Below are 24,382 nucleotides of genomic sequence, written 5' to 3' on the forward strand. Positions count from 1 at the left end.
TGGTGGCTGAAAGCGTCCATTTAGATCGGCGTGTTTCTAGATCGGCGACTTTTTCGTCGTATTACCTTACCTTATCGGCGACCCACGACTTTCACAACACGAGAGTCGCCGTTAAGCCTCGGAAGTTTATAGTTAGTTACATGCGCAATGGCTACATTTTACTTCTTGTATATAAAATGGAGGAGCTTTTGGATGAGTTAGGACTTGTAGGCTAGCCTACTTTCTGCCACAGATGGAGCAACATGTGGCAAACTCTTGAACAAAAGCATGTATGAGGTTTACCATGAAAAACTTGAAAAACACAAGCTGGAAGTAGGGACAAGTAAACATGCAATTTTCGGCCCTACATTTCAACCTAACCGCGACCTCTCAAAATCATGAATATTCACCAAAACCTGGCAGAAAATGTATTATCAAACCCCTTTCTTCGATTACCGTCGTATTACCTTACCTTATCGGCGACCCGCGACTTTCACAACACGAGAGTCGCCGAAAAAGTCGCCGAAAAAATCGGCGCCTTTTTCGGCGACTTGCTTAACGGCGACTCTCGTGTTGTGAAAGTCGCGGGTCGCCGATAAGGTATTACGACGAAAAAGTCGCCGATCGGCGCCTTTTTCGTCGTGCTGGCTTAACGGCGACTCTCGCGTGGTATCTAGAAACCCGCCGATCTAAATGGACGCTTTCAGCCACCATAGAGTTTAGCTAAAAAAAATCCACTCAACCATGCAGAGACTAAAGGGGCGTAACCAACCGATCGGTAAAAGGAAACAGACCACCAATAATTTCCCAATTTTTAATTCTGTTCTCTTTTCCCAACTCCTAATCTTCCCCAAATTTCCGTTATGTTGAACGTTTTTCACTACAAAAAGAGCAACAACTGGCCATGTCTTTGCTCCAAAAAGTCCGTTTGAGGTTGACCAATGAAATTTTGAGATAGACAAACTTGAAGCAGCATACTATAAACGTATCACCGTAACCAACCTCCTCTGTTATTCTTCGGCCTCTAAACCATGCATATTTACCAAATCCTGGCAGAATTTTCTTATTAGAATATATAATATGCACTTAAAAATATAGGTTTTTTTTCGTTGTAATAATGTACGTGTATAGTCAGATTATCAAAAGAAACCTTTTTTTAAATAATTTTTTCGAACAGTTAGCGGAACTCTGCAATAATAACACAATATACTGAAACCTTTTCAATTGTAGCAAATTTACATTAGTGGCCTGAGAAGCAGCCTGCGTGTATTGTAAGCTCGGAGGCCCCAAAAGAAGTGAATGTTTCTAGCGTAGTTTTTCTTACTTTTTTTAAAAAAAAAAACCCCAACAGAAACTGAATTGGAGAACAGCCTCACCATAGAAGTAGTTAGGATGTGTGTGTGTGTGTGTGTGTGGTGGTGGTGATGGGGCCGGGCTTTTTTAGTCTTGAATTATATGCCTCCGGCCCATAATCCGTCGCAGCTAATTTATTAATCATCTGTCGATTGTATTTTTCAAGCGTCTGTGGGTCTAATAAATAAAGTATTAACTAGTAATTGGGATAGGATGAAAATCCGGGTTTCCTCCGTAGACACATAGACTTCCTGTAAAAGAACGCTTGAACGTCGTCAGAAGCAAGAAAAGGTATTATGACGTCATCATTGTCTTACCTTATTATGGTATATCTATTGTCTTCACTAGTTCCTAGGAGATTTTCTACTAGCAACAACATCTTGCAGAGTTATACAGCAATTCCAGTTACTTTTAGAACTGTTTAATAACTTTTTGTTTGATCATATATCATAAATATGGCAGACATTCCACTAGAGGGTAAGTACCGTCAATAACCCATATTTTATTGTAGAAATTCAACTGTTATTCCGTTTTATTTATTAGTTTTATTGATTTTTCGGTTTGGAAATTATTAAATTTAGGTCCTCCTCAGAAGCCACCTAGATTAGAGGAGCGTGTATTAGAAGATTGCCGCAAAGACGCGGGAGATGGACCACAAACTCCACCTCCAAAGCCACCTATAGGTTATTTCTATACAGCGAAACAGATTTTAATGGTGACAACTGTACCGTGGATGACCATGATGTGACCAGAACAGAATATACCACAGATATGTATCCCCAAGAATTGAACCCATTTGCTGGTGATAGCGACGACATTACTTACTGTTACAGTCAGCCAGAAGTAATAAACTTTTATTTTTATTCAATTAAATATAAATCGACAACATTAATTAAATTCCATGAGTCAATTGGATGACCCCTTAATAAGGATGACCGCGTTGGTCTGTCCCCTCCTCCCTGTACGTCACTGCGGGTTATTTCTAATATGGAAAGTAGATGTACATGTTTATAAACGTAATCTACAATAACTGATGTGTTATTTCTTTTATGTTTTTATTTACAGATAATTTTGAAAATCAATCATTTACCAGAAAAATTCGGATTATATTTAGAGAATTAAAAGATGTATTAGTTCAATCCATTCCGATCTTGTTGTGGGTTGAGGAAGAAATAAGAAGTAAAAAGAACAACGTTACAATGAGATGATCTATTTTATATTTTTGAATATCTAAATTCTAAATATTACAAATTTATCGGGTTGTACACGGCATACAATATTTATATTTTGTGTGTATAAAATAATATAATTTAAATACGAATTCTAAATATTACAAATTTAAAGGGAATTACTCCGCATACAATATTTATATTTTGTGTGTATAACTAAATATAATGTAAATCTAAATATGTATTCTAAATATAAATATGTATTCTAAATATAAATATGTATTCTAAATATTACAAATTTAACGGGAATTACTCCGCATGAAATATTTATATTTTGTGTGTACAACTAAATATAATATAAATCTAAATATTTATTCTACATATAAATATGTATTCTAAATATTAAAAATTTAATGGGTTTTATTCGACATACAATACTTTACTCGGCATACAGTATTTATTTATTTTTGTGTGTGTATAAAATATATAATGTAATTATAAAATGATTAAATACTATTTTTCTTTAAATTATCAGCGTCAGTTCAATTTTTTTTTTAAAGTATCAGAAACACTTGGACATGTGGGGAGGGGGCGGGTGGGGCGTCTGGCAAGGGTGTCTTCGACAGGGCGTGAGGAAATGCACTTAGGGAAAGAATTAACTGTCACCGGTAAGACATAGTCACCAAAAAAGACAAACCGGTCTCAACTACCGAAGAAATTAAAACGTTTAGGCTAACAAGAGAACAATTCGGGATTGACAAATTGAAAACAACAGCACCCTTACGTTTGGATATTCATATGGCTAGCGCAATAGCCCCTTTTGTAGTTCCATTTAGCGCAACAGCAGCAAGTGCATCCAAAATCATCAGAAAACACTATACTGATCTGTAAGAAAATCACCAGAAAATCTTCACAAACCTGAACGACATCCTATTCCTAGTGCACAGTAAAATAGACTAAATAACACCAGTCCTCACCCTAACCCAAAGCAAAGAATATATCAAACCCTAGCCCTAACCCTTAGTAAATAAAATCAACTAGTTATAAGAATCCCTAGCCCTAACGCCCCCCCCCCCCCCCAAAAAAAAGAATTAGCCCCCCCCCCCCCAATATTTTGCCAACAATAATGATTTCTTAGGAGCGTTCTTAGCCGGCCACACCCTCCGCCTCCAAAACATTCCGTAGCCCCACCAAATTTTATGAGTTGGCTACGGGCCCGAGCCCTAACCCCGGAATAGTGGAAAAAGTAATATTTATCTAAAGGCGAAATAGCGTTTACGGTGATTGACAGAAGGGAGCTAACTCTCATGCATCCGAGGACACTTCGTTACAATCTGTTTCACAGAGAATTACGAGTCTAGTAATATCTCTGTCAAAGATGACTGCCCTAACACGTGCCGTCACAGCACGCGGCGTCAATCACTGGCTGAATGGCGCGTGCATTGCTTACATAAGACGTTACTGCTTCGGAGAGAATGCTGCCTTTTAGTCATTTTAAAACCCATTAACACTAAAATTATAGGAAATAATTTTACCTACAAATACGTCAAACGCCTTTATTTATTTTTCCAATACATAAAAAAATGTTTTAGAATTTAATTTGTAGCAGGAAAAAAGTTAATATTTCTGGCTCATTAAGTCGCATCGATGTCATCCTTATCAGTGATTGTAGAGGCCTAGCGAAAATTCACTGCTGATCAGTGTGACTTCGTTAGTGACACTCGGCAAACCTCAACAGATTCCAGTACCCTACATCTAATCTGGGCTGTATGACCAAGTCCGCCATTAGAACTACTTTCAAGTTCCCGGATTACAATGGCGTTGTCCATGACGACTAATGACGTCATTGATGACGGCGTATTTGAAGAATGTTTTATCATACAAAATTTTCAAAGTTTGAAGCTGTTTTTCTTTCAAGTTTATCCGATTTTCTTTGCACTGAAAATTCTACACACTCTTCGAACGACGCAATTTTGAGAACTTCTTTCTAAACGCGGGCAAGTTTCCCTTATAAGTAAACCGGTGCCGCATCGCAAATGTATAGGCGTAGATGCATATTACTTACTGTCATACAGCCGAGGCTAGATGTAGGGTCCCGAGGTTTGCCGAGTGCGTTAGTGAACACTCAATAGGGGTCACGTGATTTTTCGCAATTTCTTAGTGTGCCGTTCAAAATTATTTCGCGGCACACTTAAGAAGAGCTCTCGGCACAATGGTTGAGAATCACTGATATAAGGGAACCACCGTGGATCAGTGAGTAGGAGAGGGCGAGGATAAATGGGGTTTAACGTCCACTCGACACAAACTAGGCCATTTCGGGACTAACATATGGTTCAATTGTATTTCAATAATTCGCTTGCGCGTAGGGGTCTTTAGCAGTGGGAAGAACCAGAGAAAACCCATGAGGTTGGACGGGCGAAAGATACATTACGGGAGATTAGGTAGTTCTCACAATAATAGTTAAAAACTAGATCATGTAAAGTGAATTTGCTGAAACTTTCAGTCAATTTGATCCACTCTGAACAGAGAATTTAGCGATTGAATTTTCGATCATTATCACTAAAGTCGGAACGATAAAAACACAGCCTCGATTATCCATTTCATGATTAAATCATGAATGGGATCATAATCCAGTAAATATCGCAGGCCAGCGATGACATCGAGAGTTCATTGTAGTATGGATAAGTTAATGAATGTCTAATTTATAATTTAGATAACATTTCAGGCCTAAAGAAAGACGTGCAATAGACAGATTTAGCTCTTGCATAATGTATGTTTAAACGACGAGGCTTTTTAATATATTAATGTATTACCTATTTCTGCAGCATAACATGATGTCCAATCTAATGAAACGTGTTTATAAATTTGAAACCAATAGGATTGTTACAAATTCCCACAGCCCCTCTCGTCCCCCAAGATAAACATCCACCAGAAGGCGCAAAAAATATCTACAGTGCTAGAAATCTATTTGTGGATCTAGATTTATTTATTCTTAAACATTACAGACATTCTTGGCTTATCCAGATGTCGAGAACTGGCGAAAATAGGTTTAGTGGCCAAAGATGTAAAGTACCTATTAGATGCAGATTACTATTCTCGTGGCGACGAGAACGTAGCTAAAAACGTCGAGATACACTGATGTGTTGGTTTTTGGCTACGATTGAGTGCTTTTATAGTTTCACCTGGCAAAATTAATTTCTTTATTAAACATACATTATGCAAGAGATAAATCTGTCAATTGCAGGTCTTTCTTTAGGCCTAAAATGTTATCTAAATTATTAATTAGACAGTAATTAACTTATCCAGACCATAATCAACTCTAGATGTCATCGCTAGCCCGTGATATTTACTGGATTAGAATCCTGTCTGCTGCTTCTGATTAAATCAAAAAATGGATAATCGAGACTATGTTTATTATCGTACCGAATTTAGTAATGATGATCGAAGCTATGCCCAAAACTCAATCGCTAAATACTCGGTTCAGGGTGGATCAATTTGACTGAAATTTTCAGCAAATTCCCTTTACATTATTTTTTTTTCATTTATTATAACGAGAACTGTCAGCTCTTTATCTAATCTCCTGGGTTTTTTCTGCTTAATTGTAGTTGGATGTGGCAGAAATAATCATTGTTTTGAAGAAAAAATTGTCAATTTTGCTTATTTGAAGCCTGATGTGATTAGCGTTGGAGTTTGCCAGTTGAAACAAACTATATAGCAGCATCTCTTATCTCGAAACATTAGGGTTGAGACTTGAGAGATGATCTCTTATCTCGAAAGACGGAGTGTTGAGAGATGAGGTTTCTTATTTATATGCTATTCTACTATACGGAAGTAGCTGAATACCTGAAACTTTCATTGGCCTGGATTTATTGATAAAGTTTTAAGTCCGTTACATAGTTCCGGGAATGGTGAAGCTGCACAGGGCACCTACATTTCCATCAAAATTATTATATCAACTTGTAAATGCAAAGTAATTATGTGAACGTAAACTCAAAAAAGCGCTTGGCATATTTGGAAATTGGTGATAGAATAATGCTGAAAGATCGAAATCCGAAAAGTGTTTTATATTATGTGAAAATTATTGATCGATCGTAGGCCTATGTGGTTGATATCTCGGAAGAAATACTTCGGAGAGAGAGAGAGAGAGAGAGAGAGAAATGGGGTTTAACGTCCACTCGACACAAAGTAGGTCATTTCGGGACTAACATATGGTTTAATTTTATTTCAATATTTCGCTTGCGCATGGGGGTCTTTAGCAGTGCGAGGAAACCGGAGGACCCAGAGAAAACCCACGAGGTTGGACAGGCGACCCTACTCCTTGTCTCGTACAACCGGGGATTCGAAACCACGCCAGTCGACTCAATGACAGACTTTATGATACAGCGCGCGCACGCTAACCATTCAGCCATCCAACCTCCCGAAATACTTCGGTGCAATTGATTAAATAAAATAAAATGCCTAGTGTGAAAAGTAATGTGCTAAAATCTAGAGAGAAATAAAAAGTGCATACAATGAAAATTCAAATTCTCATAACAAAGAAGCGAGAAATTTGAAACGTGAAATGTAATGAAATGGGGTTTAACGTCCTACTTTTCTGCAACGATTGGGCTAATGAAGACGTGATAAAATTACACCACTACCTCGTTTTAAGGATGTCTTACCGTGTATAAAACTGTTTGATTTGATGATATAATTAGACTAAACTTATTCAAACTAATTTATCTATCAAAAGTTTAGTTCAAGTCCCTCTCAAAACATGTTGATTCCAGTGGTATTAAACGTACATTATGCAAGAGCTAAATCTGCCCATTTTTAGGCCTGAAATGTTATCTAAATTATTAATTATACATTAATTAACGTATCCAGACCATAATCAACTCTCGATGTCATCGCTAGCCTGTGATATTTACTGGATTAGGATCCGATTTGCTGCTCAACTTTCATAAGTGGATAAGTGGATAATCGAGACTATGTTTAATGATGATCGAGACTAGGCCGAAAATTCAATCGCTAAATTCTCGGTTCAGAGTGGATTAATTTGACTGATATTTTCAGCAAATTCCCTTTACATTATCTAGTTTTCAACTATTATAGTGAGAACTGTCGGCTCTTTATATAATCTCCCATAATGTTTCTTTAAATCATTAATAGTATTACAGTACCCAAATATTTAGAGGTTTACAGTAATTCCTGGGAGTATATCACGTGACTTCTAATAGTTCTGGATGACCTGATAATTATTTTAACATTTACGAAGTTATTGCTTCCTATACCAAGAGCTATACAAACAACCGTGACCATTGCTAATTACTCAATATTAAACTGATTTATTTATGATCCAACATTTACATTGGTGTCGCTGTATGAACCACTGTGGGTAGTCTACTGATCGATACTAATCTGTGATTGCTGTAAAATCTTTGTTCACAATGGATTATCAATGTAAGTATTTTTTAAAACATATTCCATATTTATTCATACCAGATGTTAAGCTAAATCCAAAAGACTTGCATTATTGACCTCCGCATGCCCATCTGTGACTCTGCAATGAGGTAGAATGTCCAACTTAGTATATACGTGTTTTAATTGGCGAATGCCTGCAGTGCAGGGATTTCTCTTATAGAAGCTAAATGTTGAGACCAAAGAATTAGAATATTAACGTTATAGTAGGCCTATTCTAATTCTACGATTAGATGATATACTTTTTGATTAACTAAACGTTTGCAAAATGTTTTCAAGACAATTCTATTTGAATAATTTGCCATTTGGCACTTTCGTGTAACATTGTAGCCCCACAATGGGAATCTGAATCACTCCTTTCGACCAGGAATTCCAACTTGTTAAAATCAATGGTCGACACTAGTGCAGCATATAACTTCATAGTTACTCTAGCAACGGATTCTTATCGGGCCCCGTCCTTTATCCGTTACTGACTGATCCTATACCCAAATAATATGAATATAAGGCTTTTCTACGGTGGCTTGTTAGTGCCATACACTGATTTATACCTTTTTCTTAAAATTTACTTCATATGAGAAATCGTAGTGAAAACTGTGATAAATAAAAAAGAACCATGAAAAACCTTTCCACCGCGGTGTAAATATTTTCTCCGCGGTGTAAATATTTTCTTCTTTGTTCATTTCTTGCCACATCCGACACAAATTTATAATAACCCAACACTATTTTCATGTAGAATTTAAGATCCAAAAATACAAACAAAATTCGTTTGAATTGATCCGGCATTATGAAAATCACGCCTGCGTTCATCCAATATTCCAGATTTTTGTTCCAGCGTGGTTTCCCCTTGTCAGTGTTGCAGGGCGGAGGGCCTGACAAGGACAGCTGTCTAGTCCTTCGGATGAGACGAAAAACCGAGGTCCCGTGTATATATTGGAATGCACGTAAATGATCCCCTGGCAGTTGAAATTCAACTGCAAAATTTCCCTCATAGCACACTGTATGGCGTATGCCCGTCTTCATTTGCCCAGTTAGGAGCAGAACAGTAGGACGTTAAACCCCATTTCATTTCATTCCATTTCCAGATTTTTGAATGGAATGTTATCGTAAACGAACATTCTTAGTGTACTTAATTATGTCTTAATCGATTTTATGCAATAATTGTTTATGTGTGCTGTATACATAAACTTTAGTGGTATCAATATTGACCGTTTTGTCCGTTTATTGACAATCTGATTAAAACATAGATCCTATTTCGTTTCCTTTTTCTATAGTTCAAAATTTCGTTGTATTTGTCTGTACTACACTAGGGTCTGGAAGAGTTGCTATATAAGTTGCGTTCTGGATGGCGTGAGGGGTTAGCCAATGAAACCATTTGTTACGGTGACTTCTTGACGGCCGATGCACGGAACTGTGGGTACACCACTAGAAACGTCAACGCTGATTGATTAATCAATGCCTGACGTCATAGGGTCAAAAATCGTTCGTACGACCCCCGACACGACCTTTTACTACAATCGGTCAAATTTTCATGTAGTGTTGGCCTTCGAAAGTATAAAAAAAAACGAAATGAAATATAGATCTGTATTTTGATCAGATTGGTTAATTGAAGTACGGCAAGAATTTTCGTTTACGGTAACATTCCATTCCTAAATTTGGAATATTGGCTAAGTCCAGCTATGAACCCTTAACATCCGTCTGCGCACTTATCTATATATATAGATCAGTGGGTCTGCGCAGGCGTGAGTTTCATAATGCGGGATCAATTCAAACGAATCTTGTTTGTGGTTTTGGATCGCTAAATTCTACATGAAAATAGTGCTGGATTATAATTTTATCAGATGTGGCAAGAAATGATTCCTTTTGGCGAACAAAGAAGAATCACGGTGAAAAATAAACGGTAAGGATTCCAAAATAGCCTTAGAACCGAGATGAGGGAAAAGCCTTATTTCCATATTAGTGACGTCAGCGCATGGCGGCCGTGACAAAATGGAAACGGACGAAAGTAATGTAAATATTGGAAACAAGTGGCTATGATATCGTTTTGTGGGAGTATTTATGCAAATGAAAACGACTAGATTGAAGAAAAAACATATCTGAGTGAATCGACAGAGGTTTGATTGCCCGACATTACGAATTGTTGAAAAAAAACGAGCCGAAGCAAAAGCAGGTAAAATCGAGTCTTCAACAGGCATTGCATTCCTGTTCTTTTTTATTATATATTGTCTGGTTGGACATGGTGTATGCATGTATATATACGGATAGAAGGTCAGACTCCTGTGATAGGATCAGTCAGTAACAGATAATAGAGGCCAAAAGCCGATAAGAATCTAATTACTTCATAATATCAGGGAATATTTCAAATGTGGATATTCTTTTGAAATTAGCAATTCAAAAATCCAAGATAGTGGCCATTGTCAAGATGGTCGACCCTTGGTCAACCAAATATCATTTTAGACCATATAATCAAACCAGATTGTCCTTTTTTTTATCCTTAACATATATTTTAAGTTTCATCTTAATCGGACAACAATTGTTGGCTCTAGAGGGTCCACAAACTTTGTACAATTCACACTTTGCTTATAACTCATCTGAAATCAGAGGAGGGGCTATAACACATCCGCAATCGTTTGGAAATAAACGGCCGAAAATGACGGCCATTTTCAAAATTCAAACGGCTAACGTAGTGATGTAGGCACTGAAACGAAAGTCTATTTTTAACGCATTTTGACCGTTATAGGCTTTTACATGGAATCTGGTCCAGAACTCTATTCAGTGGTTGACGTCATACATCTCCACATATATTTTATCTGTTTGTCTTTTCAGTAAACGACTATATGAATTCAACAATCTTGGACTACGATGCACCCGAAAATGAAAATGAGAAGAACATTCCTCTTTTAATCCTGCAAATCATTATGGCAGTTCTGATTACAATTTTTAACGGCCTAGTCATTTTAGCCATTTCGTTAAATCCCGAACTTCGCAACAAATCAAAATATTTCTTAATTTTGATTTTATCCATTTGTGATTTTCTGCTTGGACTGGTTTTGTTGCCGATTTCTGCTCATTTGGTTTATTTCGTAGGAGCCATGTCAAACTACTGCAATGTCACTCTCTTGTTGGTAACACAAGTTGGATTCATGTACGAAATTTCAATTAGCATCCTTCTAGTTGGTGCTATTTGTATTGACTGGATAACAAAGATGACAGTATCTAATTATCAAGAGAAGACACGTTACCAACTGGCTGTATTTATGGCTTTATATATCTGTATTGAAACTGTCCTAATTCTGGGTGCCGTAATGTTTCCAAATATTGAAACATCTTTGTATCCCTGCTTTTTGACTTTCAAAAGCCCATATGACATCATAATTTTTTGTTTATCTGAAATACCGCATATATTATTCCTTTTAATAACTACTTTATTGTTGATTGTAACCTTTTTCAATACAAGAACGTCCGCTATTTCAGATGTTCCGTCTGACATCATTTTTGCTTCAATAATAACCATTATTTGTGAGGTACCAGCCATTCTCATTTATTTACTACAATATTTTGATGTTGTACGTTATATACCGGCATTGTATCAGACTTCAATTTTTTGCTCTTATGCAAGACGCTTCATTTTGCCAGTATTATGGTTGGTTAACACATATAGCCGTAAAGAAATGATTAAAAGTTTGACTAAAATAATCAGATGTAAAAATTCTGTTAACATGAATATTGAAATGTCTGAAAACATAACACATGAAACCAAATAAGACGCTAGACGCTGATCATTATTACAGATAGTTCAATTAGTCAAACATAATCTATGCGACTATATATAGAACACATTTCTGATAAAAGACAATATTACACCTTTCATTATTTTATAAACAGTCTCCGATAAAGGGGTGTGAATACTTTATTTATACCCCTACTCCCTATAATGGCCTGCTTGTTTAAAGATACATTATGGGAGATTAGATAAAGAATTGACTGTTCTCTTTATAATAGTTAAAAAAAAATAGATAACTTAAATAGAAGGTATTTAAAATTTCAGTCAAATTAGGACAATAAAATGTCATTTTATGGAATAGTTATAGAGTTTGTTTCGAGTTTGGGCCTAACAATAAGCCATTTCGATTTTGTATTTCATTTGGAGATAAAATTACTCATAATAAAATTTTCAGATGTAGTGGAGAGGTCTGGCTGTGCGGGCCGTAGTTTGCCCACCATTGGATTATGGGGTAATAACCTAATAATAACTTTAACATTTACGTGTACTTCCATGTAAATACCATCAAAACCCCGAAAGGTCAAATCAGTAATACTGGAAATTAACATTCTCACGTACTACAAGAGGTATGGAGTCATTATCACACACGGGTAACATGTATTATCTCGACAACATAAAAGACAACTTTGTTATAAATACAAGTCTAAGATAATTCAACTTTTAGAAATTTATGATGTTTTGATAAGTAATCTCGATAAGGAAATACATTAGACTTATATTTTGTCATGTATCAAAAGCGTTTGGCATATAGATTTTTTGACTTAATTAGAAACTTAGAAACTTAGAACCATATGGAATTAATAAAATATTATGCATGTAAATGGACTGAACACCAATTAAGTAATAGACAACAATGCATATAGGAGGTTTTAAATCAAATTATTTACATGCCGGTACTTATTCTGGAGTCTCGAGTGGTCGTTAAACCTCATCTCTCATTTAATATTTTACTAATAACATACGACTTTTCGCCGATGATACATCACTTTTTTACCATTATTCATAATAATTCGCTAAGTAGAAAAAGTCCGTGCATTACCATGCTTTTATATAGAATGAATAAAAACAAGAGAATGTACGGACTATTTCTATTTTTCTCGTTTTCCCTTATCTAGCGACATTCAATTACTTTTTTGAATTATCAGATATCCTTACACAGCCTCACATAACATTTGATCTTCGAAGGAATTATTAGTGAGCAGAAATTCGCCCGTGTATCTGTTATCACTCGTCAATTTCAGTCAGTTATATAGAAGGATAACTCGTGTTTTCCTTTTATATCGACACTTACCTTTCTTGCTTAGAGATGAAATAACATATGTTATTCACGACAAAACGACAAATGTTCTATTTATTTTATGATTTTACAATCATAGCCAGTGGAATAACACATTTTATTTCACTGATAAAACGTGGTATTCCACTACTGATCATAAAATAAAATGTTTTATTTCATTCTATAATGCACTGAATTCTGGTATTTTAGGGGATAAACGGTGTAATGACCAGGAATTTACAGATAATTTCTGTTTGCAAATGCAACGATAAGTAACCGTATATACATATATAATCATTTATAATAATTATCGTGTTATAGTATTCATTTCAATTCATTAACCATCATATTTTGTAAACTTTGGTATATTACATGTCATGTATAACTAATTTTCATTATTTATAAGATCTATAAATTAATGTATTGTCAATGGATAATTCAATGAAATTTTTATGCTCAGGAAACAAAAATTACCAGGATTTTTATTTCTGTAATTGAAAATGGAATTTATGTTAATTGAAGGAATTTCTGTAAATTACAGGAAAAACTAATACGGATAAAATTTTCCTGGTAATTTTTGTTTCCGGAATTTTTTACGTTTTTTCACTGATTTTGTTTGTACAGTGTACACCACCTTAATCAAAATGTTTTAGTAGATCTAGGGTTATATGGCAACCCCGATCTTACAGCAGATAGAAATTCTAATATATTCGAAATAGTGCCAAAATACATATAAAAAATATAGAAAGATATTCTTACATTTTATACAATGCAATAGTTTTTCTGTTTTTTTCTTATACTTAGAAGGATACCCGGCTTCGCCCCGGGCCTAAATTTGCACAGTGCCCAAATTCCCCAGGGGCTTAATATGCCCCGGGCCCAAATTGGTTCGAGGTCCAAATTCGCACTGGGACCAGTTCGCCCAGGGCCCAAATTCACCCAGGTCCAATTCTTACATTTTATACAATGCAATAGTTTTTCTGTTTTTTTCTTATACTTAGAAGGATACCCGGCTTCGCCCCGGGCCTAAATTTGCACAGTGCCCAAATTCCCCAGGGGCTTAATATGCCCCGGGCCCAAATTGGTTCGAGGTCCAAATTCGCACTGGGACCAGTTCGCCCAGGGCCCAAATTCACCCAGGTCCAATTTGCCCTGGATTTTAATTTAATATAGATATAACATCAAAATGTAATATATAAAAATTATCCTAACATATTATGCATGTAGCTCACTGTTCACCGTTGCTTATTGTAAATATATCTTTATTTATCTATTTCATATTTTTGGAGAGAACTTGTATAAGCTCTTGCATGTTGTTCAATCCAATTCAGTTTAAGGAATAAAATATTGTTTAACCTATTATACCAAATGGTTTCGAACAAAATGGTCAATTATTTATATTTCTTTGTCTGCTGTTCCCAAACTTCTGTTAACATGTTGAACTAGAATGATCACGCACATTATTTGCATCTATGTCCAACCAGCATAATCGTCCATGTGTCAGAACGTACGTTTCGCACGTTGGGCGTATCTATGTCTAACCAGCATAATCGTCCATGTGTCACAACGTACGTTTTGCACGTTGGGCGTAGACTGTCCGCTGTTCGTCGTTTTATGTACATCTCAACTTTCACCAGAGTATCGTGTGTGTACAGTACAGCTGCAGTGCAGGTAGCGTTTGTCAGTCACATCGGACTTCTTCTCTGACGCTCTGGTCGGAGGAACTGTGATCAGACGCGAGATGAGGGGCATCGGCGTCATGAATTTGGCTAATGGAGTCGATATCTCGAGTCCAGACAGGAGTGCGTGAAGTTGATGATCCATGGAGAGGCAAGACCTATTTTGACGTTCTTACATACAAGGGCGTGCATTGGGATAAACATTCTGTGCTTTGAAAATCTGGAATACGTGCTTCAGAAAACTAATGTTTATCCTTGAATAGTATATCTGAGTGTGTAGTGACTTGTGAATCTCAGAAGACTGAATGAAGAAATTGAAATAATTTACTATCATCAATCATTATAATAATATATGATCAACATTAGTATCAGTTGTTTCAGTCACTTTCTGCTTCTTAGGTTTCATGTGTTGAGATGGAGTTTTTTTTAACGCCCACTCGACACAAGCTAGATCATTTCTGGACTAACATATGGGTCAATTTTTATTTCAATAATTCGCTTGCGCGTAAGGGTCTTTAGCAGTGCGACCCTACTCCTTGTCACGTACAAGCGGGGAATCGAAACCACGACACTTGGCGTAATGACATACCGTATGATTCAAGCGTTAAACCACTAGACCACCCGACCCCAATCTTCAATAGAGGGTTTGATCTCACTTTAACTTCGCTTAATACCCTGCATATTTCGGTACTAATTTTGATTGGGTATTCACAAAGCTTTAGAGTCTATCAGATTCATCGTGAATTCCAAGATCTGCGCTTTCCAGCTAAAATGTCTACCTGTGATAATCGAGTCGCAATGTTTAAGGGTTGTTCAATGTCAAGATTTCCGTGGAGGTCGCTATATTTTTTTGAGGGTGTTAGTGTCACAACTTCTGATTGGACGCTACTGTTCACGTGTCTGCAGTAAAAGGGGAAAATGTAACTATAAGTTCGAGAATTGCCCAACCTCCTACAACGGAGAAACGCGTGGTTTCAAATATATATCTGTCAGTTATTTTTAAATAGGAACGGGGGGGGGGGGGGGGGCAGTCTTTGCTGACGATACAGTTTTGACTTGGTTGTCTGCGTCTTATTCCCCGCTTTCACATGGCAGTTGTCACGGATCGTCGCGAATAAAATTCGTGGTGATTGGGCAAAACAATCGCGTGGAATCAGGAATTGCTGCGAAGGAGTTATGAATAGTTTACAATACAATAATTCGTGGGTAATCGGGTGTAAACTGAATGTCAAAATAGGGTTACGATACAGTTTAATTTTCTGTTCATGACCGTTGTTAATTTTCCAATTATAGAATGTCATGGCCGTAGTTAATTGCTCTATTACATTGTTCACAATAGATTAGGAATGTAAGCAGATTTATTTAAAAACAAATTCCATACAGCTTGTGCGGACACGTCACACGAAAAACATTGTCGGCAACAAGGAGTAATCTAAGACCCCAGGTTTTTTGATGCATAATTTTATTCAAATACGATCGAACTACAGCTTTATATAAAGATTGAATAATAATTAATCAGAGTTTAAAAAACCCCAAATATATTTGAGATATTAACAGTGACGATATGAATTATAAGGTATTTTTGAAACCATACAAATCTACAAATAACTAAATACGAATTTCGTGAAAATCGGACCAAACTACCGGACAAAATGTCCACCCCTCGTACGCAAATAATGTAAACATCTGGTATATCAAGGTTGTGGACCCTCTAGAGGTTACGATTTTGATCCGATTTTGACGAATCTTGAATTACGTGTTTATAACACAAAGATCTTGGTTCCTTTGGATAATCGCGCATATCCGAACGAACTTCCTGATTGTTCGAAAAATCACATTTTTTGCTTGTTGATTCTCTAGAGGCGGCATTTTTTTTTTATCCGATTTTAAAAACCGTTTCAATATATGACCATTCCACCCCCATAAGGATGGTTAATTCGATTTTCGGCAAAATCGAAATGAAACTACCTGACAAAATGTCCGCTCTGTATACGCAAATTGTGTAAAAGTATGTAATACGAAGTTTGTGAACCCTCTAGAGGTTACAATTTTTATCCGATTTTGATGAAACTTAAAATACTTCTTTATTTCCCAAAGATTTCAGCCCCGTTTAATATTTGCGCATTTCAGGCCATAACTTTCTGCATTATGGCCCCTGATTGTTCGAAAATCGCTTTTGTTTTTAGCTTGTTCTTAATCCATCTCTTGCAAAATTTCTGGCAACCGCTGGTTATGTAGTCTGGAGAAAACAGGTTAGGGAAGTATTCAATATTTTCCCCAAGAACCCACAATAGTTTATTGAATAGAATGTCACGATAAAAGTTCTTGGAAGGAAAATGATAAGAGAATAGGAAATGCTATACGAGAATACATAGATTTAAAAGATTGTACACCATCTGAATACATAATCTTAAATAAAATAATTAATCAACTCTGTATTAATTGAGAACTTGCATTGATATGTATTATTTTTCATATTTATTGTACTTAGTGTAAGAATAAAATTTATTATAACACATACTGAAACCTTTTCCATTGTAGCAAATTTACAGGAATGGGCTGATAAGGAGTATGCGTGTAAAGTAGTGAATGTTCTCGTGTAGTTAAGGGATGGGGGCTTATGTGCATAAGCTAGAAACATATCAGTCATTTTTCTAAAAACAAAATGTCTTGCGCTCGGGGGAGGGGATTTCACCCCGGACCACCTTAGAGTGGGAGCACCTCACGGGACCTGACACAGAGGCGTCCGGCCCAAAGTCTGTCCCAGTTGATTTATCTGTCGACTGTATGTTTCAAGCGTCTGTAGGACTAATAAATAAAGTATACTAGTAATTGGGATAGGATGAAAATCCGATGTTCGTCCATAGACACATCAACTATCTGTAAAAGAACGCTTGAACATCAGAAGCAAGTAATGGTATTGTGACGTCACCATTATTGTCTTGCCTTATTATGGTATATCTATTGTCTTTACTAGTTCCTAGGAGATTTTCTACTAGAGTAGCAACAACATTTTGCAGAGCTCTACATCAATTCTGGATACTTTTAGAACTTTTTAATAACTTTTTGTTCGACCATATATCATGAATATGCCAGATATTCCACTAGAGGGTAAGTACCGTCATTTACCAATATTTATCGTTGAAAATCAACTGTTGTTCCGTTTTATTTATTAGATTTATAATTTTTCGGTTAATCAAATTGCTAAATCTGTTAAACTAAAATTGGAAATTATTATTTTTAGGGCCTCTTCAAAAGTCACCTAGATTAGAGGAGCGTGTATTAGAAGATTGCCGTAAAGATGCAGGAGATGCACCTCAAACTCCACCTCCAAAGCTACCTAGATTAGAGGTGCTTGCCTTAGAGGATTGCCGCAAAGAAGCAAGAGATGGACCACACACTTCACCTCTAAAGCCACCTAGGTTATTCCTATACAGCGAAACAGATTTTAATGATGATACCTGTTCCGTGGCTGACCATGATGTGACAACAGAATATACCACAGATACGTATCCCCAAGAATTGAACCCATTTGCTGGTGATGGCGACGACATTACTTACTGTTACAGTCAGTCAGACATAAGAACCAGCCCACGTCTATTCAAAAAGACAACCACAGAAACATACCCAGAACACCTCAACCCGTTTTTTGATGATGAAGACGTAGATATTGAAGTTGACGCTTGCTCGGTTTCCTCCTATGATCCAGGTATGGATTATTTTCAGTCAATCATTGAGGGGGTCACCAGGAACAACGTCTCCATTGTAATCGCCTAAGACACAAGTATAGGGATTAGTACTGATAAATATCGTGGGGGTGGGGGGCGCAGAAATGAGGCTCAACGTCCACTCAACACATACCATGGCATTTCGGGACTAACATATGGTTCAATTTTATTTGAATAAATCGGTAGCGCGCAGGAGCCTTTAGCAGTGTGGGAAAACCCCTAGGGTTGGACAGATGACCCTACTATTTGTCACGTACAAGCGGAGAATCGAAACCACGACACTTGGCTCAAATGACAGGCCACTAGACCACCTGACCCCAATCTTCAATAGAAGGTTTGATCTCGATTTAACTCCGTACATCTTATATTTTGATTGGGTATTCACAAACCTTAAGAGCCTATCAGATTAATCGATCATCGCGAATTTCAAGTCTCGCACTTTCGAGGTAAAATGTCTACCTGTGATAATCGAGTTTCAAAGTTCAAACCATGCCACTTGACTCAATGACAGACTCTATGATCAATGGAGTACGCGTTACCCCCCCCCCCCCCCATTGATAAATATGAGAAAAGAAAGAAAACATTTTAAGAATTTAAAAATCAGATGAAATAAACTTTTATTCAATTAAATATAAATATCCCGCATTAATTAAGTTCGGTGAGCCAATTGGATGAATGTGGTCGTTTGCCCCCTCCTCCCTGTGTGTCACTGAGGGGATATTTCTTATATGGAGAGTTTATTGAGCAAGTCTTATATTAAAGATGTATTATTTTTATAAACGTAATCTACAATAACTAATGTGTTATTTCTTTTATGTTTTTATTTTCAGATCATTTTGAAAATCAATCATTTACCAGAAAAATTCGGATTATATTTAAAGAATTAAAAGATGTATTAGTTCAGCCATTCCGATCTTGTTGTGGGTTGAGGAAGAAATAAGAAGTAAAAAGAACAACGTTACGATATGATGATCTATTTTATAGTTTTGAATACCTAAATTCATTACAAATTTATCGGGTTGTACACGGCATACAATATTTATATTTTGTGTGCAGTGTATAAAACATATAATGTACATAATAAAAAAGATTAGATACTATTTTGGATTATATTTCTAATTTAACGGATTATATTCGACATAAAACATTTTGTTTTTGTTGTGTGTATGAAATATAATGTAAATATAAAATAATTAAATACTATTTTTTTTCAAATTATAAGTGGTCACCTTTTCCTAACTTTCCCCATTAAGCTACATCGTTTTTCCTACTCTTTGTTAAAAATTGAAGTTCGTGCACACAATGAATATAAATGTTGAGATTTACTAAGCTGTGCTCATAGTGCCATACTTTAAAGCTACTTTTCACCAGGCATAAACTGGTGGTACTGGTATCTATGTGTGCAACAGCTTTAACAGCAAGGGGCGTAACCAGAAGGTACTCATGCATCCGACCACACAACTTAATATGATTTCCAAAACCCCTGGCTCTGTTTACCCAGTATTATTAACATTCTGAATTAATATCCAAAAGCTTCAATGCTGAAGTGGTCGAAATGCTTATCAAAAAAGTCGACACTCGACCCACAACTACTAATGTGTCAAATTTGATCTTTCCTTCTGGTGTTCTGGTGTAGGTTGTTAAGCATAGAAATTGTAACTTCTCGGTAAGTTCCGATCAGCTAATAACACAGAAACATTATAACTCTGTGTTCCTGGTCTTGATTCTGGAAATATCGAAGTGTTTGTCCTTTTACAGCTTTTGGTATTACTGACCACAGTAACTTAGTTTGACAACTTTCGATATTACTGACCACAGTAACTTGTTTTGACAGCTTTCGATATTACTGACCATAGTAAATTGTTTTGACAGCTTTAGATATTACTGATCATAGTAACTTAATGAATAGACAGTTTTCGATACTACTGACCACAGTGACTTACCGGGTTGACGGATTTCGATATTACTGACCACAGTGACTTAATGGGTATAGTCAGTTTTCGATATTACTGACCACAGTAGCTGACTGGATCAACTGGAATCAAACGCTGGATCAATTGGATCCGTTCTAAAATGGTCTTCATCATATTTTACAAACGAATTCAGTTAACAACTCATTTGCAGCTATCACTTAGTGTTCCCCAGGGTCATAGCCATGAGAAACATTTGTTACTTTATGATGGAGCTTCTTGCAGTTACTGACGCATGATGTCCTTAATCATAATCTAAAATCATTATTTTTTTTATCATATTTTGAAATCTCTTAGCCTCCTTATAACACACAATTAAAAGCTATCACAAGATTTTCTAATGACTATATATACAATAGGACTAAAGTTATTCCAAAAAATATATCAAACAGTATCCTATCAAAAATTTCAGAACTCAATTTATCTACTTCACCGCAGATTCAACACTAACTTTTGACAAATCTAACAATGGTTTGTTTTGTTCGTATAATTGGTGTTTATCTCCCAGGGGGAAGCTGTAAAGGGACGCTTTATCAAAGTCACTAACCAGGGGGTCCCAGGTTCGATCCTGGTGTTGGCTGTAAAGTTGCTCTGAGGTTCCAGTGTGGTTTCCCTTTCTGATTCAGGATGGAGGGCAGGGAATAGTGCGCAGTCTTTCGGATAGGACGAAAACCGAGGTCCCACTTTAAAAAAAACCTTTAAAATTATATGCAAAGTTTCTGTCTAATGAAATACCACGAGGAAGTTGTTTTGTAACATCATCACCAACAAACAAAAACTATTCAAACAGGCAAGGCTACTAATAGCATTAATCATAATTATCAGAATTTGATCTCTCTTTCTTTAGTTGCGCAAGAACTGCACCGTCTATCGTGGGGTATAATGGAAAGTCAATAAATTTGGGAGAAAATATGCATTTCATGTTCCAATTAAGTTTGGTTTACACAGATCCTTATTTCGTTAAAAGGTATAAACATGACGTGTAAACATTAAATGCTTTAACTATGCCTTATATTACCCATTAACAACAATTAGTCCAGGTTACTCAGTTCACAAATAATACAATTATGTGATGGATAGTTTAATGCGTATCCTAAAAAAACAAAATCAAAACAAAACAAACCAAAAAAACTGATATCGAAATATTATTTATTATCCTTTAGCCATTATTAATCCAGGTTACTTATTTTACAGATTATGCAATAGATAGGTTAATACATATCCTGCAAATCAGTTATATTACATTTCAGCAAAAACATTATTGTGTGTTTATTCATTCTTTAGTTATATAAACTATTGATGTTGAAGCTTTTAACTGTTAAAATATCTTATTACTTAATAAATATACCACCATTACTGATATCAAACATTTGCCGATATTTACCTTCTGTAGAACTATAAATCAACTCTGTAATTACAATTCCGTTCCATCAAAGTCAACAGATTGCTTTAAACAGATTCTATCTTGTAAATATTGGACAATTTGAAGGATAAAGAATATGATACAAAAATCGAAGATGCTATTTCGTTTCGTTTTTTATAGTTCAATTTCGTTTTATTTGCCTCAAGTTCCTCTACCACACTTCTATCAAGAAGGGTTTTTATATAACCCGCGTTCTGGTTGATGGGGAGGGGTTTAGCCAATGAAATTGTCTGTTGTGGCCAGTTCTTGGCGTGCGGTGCACGGAACTGTGGGTAAACAGACAAGGCTAGATTTATTTCCTAAGGCTACCTCCAGATTTCGTCAAGGTCGCTTAGAATTTTCAATTTGTCTGGTCGAGGGTAAACGTCGGCAGTATGTTTTACATCTAAGATTAATTTTAATGCCATTATTTGCTGTCGAGATAGACGGCCAAGAGATTTAGCGCCACAACGGTCCCACACTTAGGAACAATAATCTATATGTGGTTGAAAGTGGGCATTATAGAAATGGATTCGGACCGGAGTTGGAAGATATTTTTTTTTAATTTGACGGAGTTGAAAAACTTTCTAGCTTAATTTTTTAGAGATATACTCTATATGACCTTTCCAAGTTAGATTATGATTGAGAAAAACACCTAATATTGTTACCGAAGAGACGACTTCTAATGGTTCATTACGTAATTTAATATTCAAAGTAGCAGGGAGGATATTTCTTTTTTGTTTTGTCGTAATTAGCATAGTTTTTTGTTTTCGATATATTTAATCTCACCAGGCTAATACTATATTGGTATCAAGTTGAAGTTTAGGTTCTTATTATTTGACAGTAGACGGCTGTGTCATCCGAAGAGAGGTCAGTTTTAGAGGATAGGTATAAAGGTAAAGGTATATCTTATAGATATCGTCTCAGATATTATGTCATTAACAGATGTGCACTGACTTCTGTTTTTAAGTATGGTTCTAGAAAGAGAATTGATTTTCTAGAAAATTTAAAATGTTTACATTAAGTTGATATGAATGTCATAATTTACTAAAGTCAAAGTATATTGCTCCACAAAGGAGATTGTTGTTAATTGTTGATAGATGAACGGAGTTGATATTTATTTCGATAATTGTTAAGATGCTTTTGAACATGTTTTCCAAGAATTTTTGATATATTTGGAAGAATTGATATCGGCCTATAATTATGAGGTACCTCCTTTATAAAGTGGAATAACTTTAGCTTGTTTAATTAAAAAAGGGTACATGTTATGATTTATGCGCTTGAGACTAGCAGAAAGTTGAATCAAGACCGACTGCCTTGGAAACATCTAATTTTTGGTTGGGGTTAGCGCTAACCTTGTTTACATTTCGTGACCTTTGACCAAATCTGGGCCTTAAGAAATAGATCTAATCGCGAAGACAAAGCAAAAGCTGTATTTCCAAATACCCACTTGAAACATCAACGCTGATTGGTTAATCAAATGTCTGACGTCATAGTATCAAAAGCCGCTTGTCTGAGCCTTGACGCGACCTCTCACAACAACCGGTCAGATCTTCATGAAGTAGAGGCCGTCAAAAGTATAAAAAAGACGAAACGAAATATAGATTTGTATTTTAATCAGATTAATACGAAAACAAAACAACACTAACTTACCCATGGAGCCGCCACTTCTTCGTGAAATTAATTCAGAACTTATTTCACATAATGACTCACTATAATATTATTATGACGAGGATTCATTTCACTTTTTTAAAATTAACAATCAGTAAATTGAAGCAGATAAAATATGTGAATTTATCCGATCAAATCAATACATAGCCATCATAAATATCACTGCTAGTAAGTTAAAGCCGACAGAGACCAAGATACAATCTCGAGTCACTCCACTCTTCCATCTACACTAGAAAAGAAAGTTTTACTTCAACTTTTTACATTATACAGGAAATACAGAACGTCATTCAACATGAATTGCATAGCTCGTTTATTTGGATTAACAATTTTATATTTATTATTCATACCTCATGGTATTTTAGCGAATTCAACAGACGATTTATCAAGACTTCATGATTACTTAACAAAAAGAAATCCCAGGAAACTCAGACCTTTAGTGAATACGAGTGAGCCACTCTTTGTTTACATTGACTTTTATTTGTTAAATGTCATTGAATTAGATGACGTCAAACAAAACTTGCATATTAGTGTTATATTTAATATTTCTTGGAGAGATGAATTGTTGACGTGGAAGGAGGAGGAATTTGGAGGAATCAAATCATACGTACCAACAAATGACATGCTTTGGCGGCCAGCACTTTCCTGTTTTAAATATGTTGGAAAAATGAATATATTAGAGGACAGTTGGCATATGGCTCGAGTTCATTCAGATGGACAAGTTGTTTGGCGAGTCCAACATTCACTGAATTTTATCTGTGCACTTAATATGCAATACTTCCCGAAGGACAATCAATCATGTCCTCTTATATTTTATACACTTCAGTATAATTCAGATGAAGTTGTTTTGGTGTCAAATTCACCGGAGGCAGATGATAAACTTTTTGATTCTAATAATGGCGAATGGAAATTAAATG

At 35.9% G+C, this 24,382-nt stretch overlaps 1 protein-coding gene across 1 annotated transcript; it reads left to right on the plus strand.

The window, feature by feature from the left end:
• The first annotated feature begins 7,785 nt into the window (after positions 1–7,785).
• Positions 7,786–14,380, plus strand: LOC126810763 (trace amine-associated receptor 2). Its single transcript, XM_050536013.2, has 2 exons — positions 7,786–7,943; positions 10,785–14,380. The coding sequence occupies exons 1-2, from the start codon at positions 7,931–7,933 to the stop codon at positions 11,720–11,722; spliced, it is 951 nt and encodes a 316-aa protein (XP_050391970.1). The 5' UTR covers positions 7,786–7,930; the 3' UTR covers positions 11,723–14,380.
• The last annotated feature ends 10,002 nt before the right edge of the window (positions 14,381–24,382 follow it).

The sequence above is a fragment of the Patella vulgata genome, chromosome 2 (assembly GCF_932274485.2).
Source record: "Patella vulgata chromosome 2, xgPatVulg1.2, whole genome shotgun sequence".
Classification (NCBI taxonomy): Eukaryota; Metazoa; Mollusca; class Gastropoda; family Patellidae; genus Patella; species Patella vulgata.